This window comes from Carassius gibelio, chromosome A1 (genome assembly GCF_023724105.1).
Source record: "Carassius gibelio isolate Cgi1373 ecotype wild population from Czech Republic chromosome A1, carGib1.2-hapl.c, whole genome shotgun sequence".
Taxonomy (NCBI): domain Eukaryota; kingdom Metazoa; phylum Chordata; class Actinopteri; order Cypriniformes; family Cyprinidae; genus Carassius; species Carassius gibelio.
In genome coordinates this window covers 22319089-22326348 of record NC_068371.1, presented here as the reverse complement: position 1 = coordinate 22326348, position 7260 = coordinate 22319089, and the positions used below count along the sequence as shown (strand labels likewise).

General features: G+C 37.7%; 1 protein-coding gene across 1 annotated transcript in view; it reads right to left on the bottom strand.

Annotated features, from left to right (window-relative positions):
- Positions 1-62: 62 nt before the first annotated feature.
- Positions 63-7260, bottom strand: part of LOC128015820 (metal transporter CNNM2-like) — a 33000-nt gene continuing 25802 nt past the window's right edge. The window contains exons 6-7 of the mRNA XM_052600006.1: positions 4409-4587; positions 63-3280 (exon numbers count right to left, since the gene is read on the bottom strand). Of these exons, the coding sequence (XP_052455966.1) occupies positions 3068-3280; positions 4409-4587 (392 nt within the window). The 3' untranslated portion in view covers positions 63-3067. The remainder of the gene's footprint in view (positions 3281-4408; positions 4588-7260) is intronic.

Here is a 7260-nt window from a genome sequence, read left to right as displayed (position 1 = left end):
TTGCAGCTAGGATTTCTTCAAATAAACTGTAAATGAAAGAACAAGCATAAAGAACACAGTACCAAAGTGAAACTGATGAATGTTTAATAGCACTTTCTAGAACTGTCTTCCTCCCCTAGGGTTTACATTTTAGTTACAGAGTAGCTACAATTCATTAACAAAGAAAATTAGAAAAAAAGCCAGAACCTTTATTTAACCCCATAAGAGCATCTGTCTGGGAAAAAAATAATCAATATTGGCTTTAATTTACTAAATAAAGCCCAACAATCTCTGATCTCACTTCTTAAGTAAAATCTTTGGTATAAAGAGCGCATCGGTTTGAAGATTACAACCTTGTCGAGGTTTAGTTTGGCTAAATTGTTAGACCATAGTGCCAAGCAGTGGCTGTCTGTGGTAGTGACCCATGTATAAATAATGCAAGTCGTGCATTACTGTAAATAACCATTTGAACACATGAGAACATCTAGGGCAAAGTCTTAAAAGCTGCCTGAATCAGATTTACCACAAAGTCTAACATTGTAGAAAGAGGCTCATGCAGCTGCCACCTATAACAACATACAGGGATGGTTATAGGAACAAGATGTGTGAGGTTTGGTGATAGGCAGTTCGGGTCTCTGATAAAAAGGGATTTCAAAACAAATACAAATAATAATAATAATAATAATAATAATAATAATAATGTGCCATGGGAGAAAATGTAAGTGGTTCATCAGTAAATGAATAGTTAACCAAAAAAAAAAAAAAAAAAATGCTGAAAATGTTGTCACCCTCAGGCCATCCAAGATGAGTTCATTTCTTCATGAGAACATATTTGGAGAAATGTAGCATTACATCGCTTGCTCACCAATGGATCCTCTGTAGTGAATGGGTGCCGTCAGAATGAGAGTCCAAACATTTGCTAAAAACATCACAATAATCCAGTCCATCAATTAATGTCTGAAAATGACATTTTTTGTTACAAAAAAATTAAAGTTTAAAGTTTTGTTTTAGTTTTTTATTTTTAGTTTTTTACTTATAATGCATAATGCATAATATTGCTACCTCCAATAAAATTCACCCCCATCGAAAATCCACCTACATAAAAAAAAAAAAAAAAAAAAACACACATGGACACTGTGCTTGATCTATGCATATTTCTCTTCTGACTCAGACACACACAATAAAAACTTTCACTGCATAAAGCAATATATAGGACATAATAATATTGCAGTTTTTCGCTTCCCAAGATGTTAACTGATGTACTGGACTTGTGTATTTCTTGAGGATTATAATGATGTTTTTATCAGCTGTTTGGACTCTCATTCTGACGGCACCCATTCACTGCAGAGGATCCATTGGTAAATTTCTCCAACTCTGTTTCCACGAAGAAACAAACTCATTTACATCTTGGATGGCCTGAGCGTGAGTACATTTTCAGCAAATGTTCATTTTAAGTGAACTATTATGTACGTGTGTACATAATACAATGTGTATACTTCTAAATACCGATGTATGCATAGCAGGAGTTTCCAGTGTTCATATAAATAAAGTCAACATTATATACATAAAGGTAATACACACAAGTACAGCCATTTTAACACTATGGCACCTTTCTTACAGATGTATGATGGGTACAACAATTTAATGTAGTAGTTGTTTTAATGACGTGGTAAAGACTCACTTTGTTACTGCCTGGATTCAGTTAGGAATCGCATAAATGCATATTGATTCTCCCTTGCATAAAGTCCTGACAGGTCTATGGTTTCATTTAAATAAGACTTCCTTCAGCTTTAAATGTCAAGTTATTGTGCCTCTGATAGAACTAACACTTTAAAGCAGACAAATAGGACCTGTTCCTCCTTTGAAGTGAATGCAAAATGTCTCGGAACAAATATACAAATGCGATACAATAAATGCATACAAATAGACCTATAATTTACAATACAGTAATCATGATAAATCATCTTTTAAATAAAATGTGTGTTCATTGCACTTGTTAAAAATTAATATGATTTTTTTTTAAAGGCAATATAACAATTCATTTTTTAAAAAGGTGTAAAAGGTACGGTGGGATATACCAGATTTAGAACAATAAAAATAATCATTTCTGAAATATACATGTAAAAGACCCTCACCGGTACATATACAGTGATGTACAGTGCAGACCAAAAGTTTGGACACACCTTCTCATTCAAAGAGTTTTCTTTATTTTCATGACTATGAAAATTGTAATGGGCCCGACTGAAGGCATCAAGGGCTATTTGACCAAGAAGGAGAGATGACCTGGCCTCCACAGTCACCGGACCTGAACCCAATCGAGATGGTTTAGGGGTGAGCTGGACCGCACACAGAAGGCAAAAGGGCCAACAAGTGCTAAGCATCTCTCAGGGAACTCCTTCAAGACTGTTGGAAGACCATTTTGTTTCACACTTTTTTGTATTGTATATAATTCCACATGTGTTAATTCATAGTTTTGAGGCCTTCAGTGTGAATCTACAATTTTCATAGTCATGAAAATAAAGAAAACTCTTTGAAAGAGAAGGTGTGTCCAAACGTTTGGTCTGTACTGTATATATAGCATGTGCATGATATCAGTGACACTCATAGAGGCACACACATACACATGCACAATTTACAGACAGGTGTTTGCAATGTGCCGACAATTATATCCTCAGACATGCATGTATGTACAAACGCATACAAAATAAATAAATATGTGAGTAGAATACTCTTGATTCACGGTTCACGGTTTCCTTCAAAGCAGTATATGGAACAGTCTTTGATTTACCCTATTACAGCATCTGCCTGGAGTATTTCTTTTTGTGTTGGTGAACATCACGGGGCAGTTTGAGTGTAGCTGGAGAAAAACCGTCCATCCTCCAAACTCTTTGGTCTGGGGGACATAAACGCTGTGGTTTATCTGAATGAATGGGACTGGATCGGGTCACTGGACTGTCCCATTTCGCCTTGGGTCAACCCAACCCAAGCTCAGGCCGTGGTAGTACTGCACTACCAGATTACAGAGGTTAGGGGTGGTGAGCAACTCCAGGGTTCTGCTATCTGCTTCGCTCCACCACCCCACTGAGGGCTAGATTGTCCCCTCGCTGTGGCCTGTGTGGTTCGTCTTGTTGTGGGCCACGCAGTTCTGTGTCTGGTTGAACAGAGTGGCGGTTTCATCGGTCACTCCGTCATGGAGCTCTGTCAAAGTCATTTCGATTTTGGTGTACTCGCTCTCTGAGGACTGTGGCGTCTTGTCCATGCGTGATGCCATGACGGCGTTCTGATACTGCTGGCGCGTTACCTGTCAATAAGACACAGAAAAGTGGGTAACGAAACAACAAATGGGTAAAGATAAAAGTAAATAATCAAAACGAGGTGAATAAACTGTTTTTAACAATTTTTCATTGTTTAGTAGAACTTTTATCTTGAAATTTTGTCTCATTTATGGATTGACCTCCATGGATTGTATCACTAGGCGCGATTCCATTATAAATTAGCAAAAAACTTTGGCAATATTTTATAAATGACGATAAAAAAGTATTACAAAATGACGGTGTTTCAATTAACCAATGTTATGCGACTAAAAATTTTTTTTTACCTATTCAACTGGGAATTTTGGGATTTTGACAGGGTTTTGGCTAGACTAGCAATTATATTTAAATGAAGGAGGTGTATGTGTTTATCTTGACTGAAGCAGTGCGGAGAACAGCTTTTGGGACATGCCGTGGCGCGACAGGTCACACGAGCATTAACTATAGAGGCCGCGATCAGCTCCTGTGGCCATTTCGGAGCTGTAACGTGCTGCAGACGTGCAGTGTTAATAGTCTAAGCATTAATGGCAGGGAAAGCCTCTTATACTTGAGAGCAGCCACATTTGAAATGTTTCTACGAAATTATAGCACATTGAGGAATGATCATATTACTTTTTACGTACGGCATGTGACCTGTTAATTCTAAAAACAAAAAAAATCCATTTCCATTGTAGTTTTGCGAATTATTCCTTTTTCGCACCGCCTGAAAAACCACCACATGCGAGCACATTTATTGCAACATATGGCCGTTTTTGCGTTTTCAATTCACAATTTAAATTTGTGCAATTTGAAGGGTAATGAGTTTCTAATACATTGGCTGAGGGAGTGGCAGCGAATCTCTCTCTGCTGACCAATGTGGTCATAAAAATAATATTTGTTGTAGTTTCCATTCACTGCTACAGATGTTTACCCAACTATGACGACTTAGCCCCAGTCCATGTTTGCCACTGAGCCACAGCCAGTAGGCCACACTTTGAGCCCCCGAGCCCCACAAGGGGCACCACAATGGTATCAAAAATGGCTTCTGAAGAATTACACAGATTTTGTTTTGGGTGTCTTGGTTGTAATGACAAGCAAATGTACAGAAACTTGCAAGTGAGTGTGTGGGTTCTGTTTACCTTAATATACTGTACGTCTGACAAAGCTCTGACCGAATAGTCCGGCACATATATCTGCAAGAAGGCATTGAGCTGGTGGTTACTGCTGCCAAGTGACGGTGTGATGGCTTCAATCCGCTCGCTACGATTTAACGAGTCAGAATGGTTCATTCCAAATGGCCGAGGGGGCGATTTGTTTTCTGCACAGGAAAAAGGACAGCATCATTATTTTTTTAATCATGAAAAAACATACAAACGCATACAATCAGGGGTGCAGAAATAATCTCAAAAGGGAGGGGGGAACACTGTAAAACTTATCAGCCTTGCTCATGAATATTAATTATCTGATTTGTTGTTTGACCAGCCTGGTGTACAAACAATTGCTCAACCAATGGCGTGAGTTGGGGGCGGGACTATCTGTTTGTCTGACCTATCACACAACAGGTGTATGTTTCAAACCTGTTTAAAAGTAAACTATTTTGTCTAAAAGTTTGGCTGTCTTTTTTTTTAAGAAAGAAATACTTCTATTCAGCACATATGCACTTAATTGATCATTTATAATGTTACACATGCACAAAAATCCTTCATCCTGCATTCAGCATTGATAATAAGAAATGTTTCTTCATCGACAAACCAGCATCTTAAAATATATTCACATACAAATGAGATATTTTAAACGAATAATATTCAACAACAGTACTTCTTTCAAAAACATAAAAATATATTACTGACCCAAAACATGTGAACAGCAGTCCATATTTGTAAAATCGTTTAGTGACAAGTCACTCAAATCCAACTTTATAGAGACACATGGTATATTATTATTTTATGATAGCTTGTAACAGCCTTTTATGAAGGGGTGTTTCATGTATGTAAAGTGTTGCCGCTGGCAAGAGTATCACAAAAAGCCCAAGAGCTTTCAAAGTGAAAACTGGCCTGATTTTAATTAAACACAGCTTATGTTTTCCACTTCATAAAGAGCGGGGACATTTACAACAGCACACACATACAAACATTCTCCTCCCTCGCCCACACTTACACCAGCTAACAGACACTGAAATATGCACACTTTCGCACTGCATAACATACATTTACTCTTTCTTTCTTGCTCTAACACATGAACACACACACACACACACACACAGGTATACACACACAAAGGTTTCAACAGCAGGGGTGTGTTAATTCCACAATTTGGTTGGAATGTATGTAATCCGTGTTTGGATGTGTGAGTGGAGTGAGGGAGCCACCACGTCTTTAGTTCAAGGCTCCAATGCTGGCCTGAAGGGGCCCGACTCTGAACCCGACATGCTGGCAGTCAGCATGAGGTATGTGAGAGCAGGGAACAGTATGTGTGTGCTTGTGCGTGTGTGTGTGCGTATGGCCCTGCTGTCGCCCTTTACTCTAGGAGGCCTGTGAAGTAAAAATGTGTGGGAGGGATTCTGTGGGTTTACTGTAACAAACGGCATGATTTAGAATGAGTCACAGACAGATGTCTGACCTTTCCATAGTTTGATTAGTCAAAAATGATTCTGATATTAACTGGACAAAAAGCATCCAAAACTGAATTTAGGCCGTAACAAGGATACCATGACTTGTCAAGTATGTTGGTTTAACTGTACCTGGAGATCCAGCAACAGACTGGGCCCTACTGACCACAAAGGTACGAGACAGGGAGAGAGGAACTACAGAGAAGAATAAAGAGGAGGAGGAAGAGAAAAGCATCACAAGAAGGTTGGAAACAAAACTACAAGGTGACTGAAAGGTGGAACTAAAGGGAACAGGACTGAAAGATCAAGGAGTGGAGAAAATCACAAAAAAACACTTATTTTATTCTGAAAAAAACGATTCTCCTTTCCTTATAACGAAGTACTTCAAGTATTAATGCAGGCCTATTTTGTCACCACCAGAGGTCCCCTATGTTCTGTGCTACTCCCCTAAACTTCTAACACATGGTACACAACTCCTACAAATCTCTGACGGATCTAAAACTGTTCAACATAATTCGTTGAGATGGTGCATGCTTTCCCCAAAAAAACTTTTATGTACTTTTTATGTTCAGTTGGATCAATAAAATATAAAGTAGAAGAATATAATAGTGAATGAACCATGATTTATATAAGCAAAATTCACCAGTCACAGGACCACTGGAATAATTGTATATCGTGACAATGTGTGTGTGTGTGTGTGTGTTTGTGTTTGTGTTTGTGTGTGTATGTGTTAAAGTCGCTTCATTTTATTTTTTTATTAACCAAAACCAAAACCAAAAGCTGTTATTATTCATATCAAATGAATTATAATGCTGGCATCAGTCCATAAACATCTTGCTTACAAAATGACTAAAACAGTTATAAAACTAAAACAGTAGCATTATAAAATGCACAAGATGGGTCACATCTGATAGACAAATGCTGCATATCAGTGGAAGTATGCTTGACTATATGGAGTCAACTAAACTATAGTAGTTGGCAAAATAACTGTTTATTATGATTTACAAAAATAACAGTTCCATCCATCCATCTTGTCACATCACATAAAAAAAAGCATTTTAACATAAGACACATCCCACTCTGTATTGCTCTCATATGTAAAAACATAAAGCAATCCTGCAAACTGACAGCTGCACAAATATGTGTACTGTGAAATACGATTATAGCAGAATCTTGATCATTTCACAGATTTCTTCTGCCACCAATGTACTATTTTAACATCATTTAGCCTGTCATTAAAATATTACAGAATCAGTACTTAAAAAAAAAACAAAAAAACAATGACAGACAAATTCTCTTGCCATTTGACCTCTGGAAAGAGACCTTTTCAGACTCTTCTGAATTTCTGATTTATTCTGATATAGTGTCTGAAACACAGTCTTC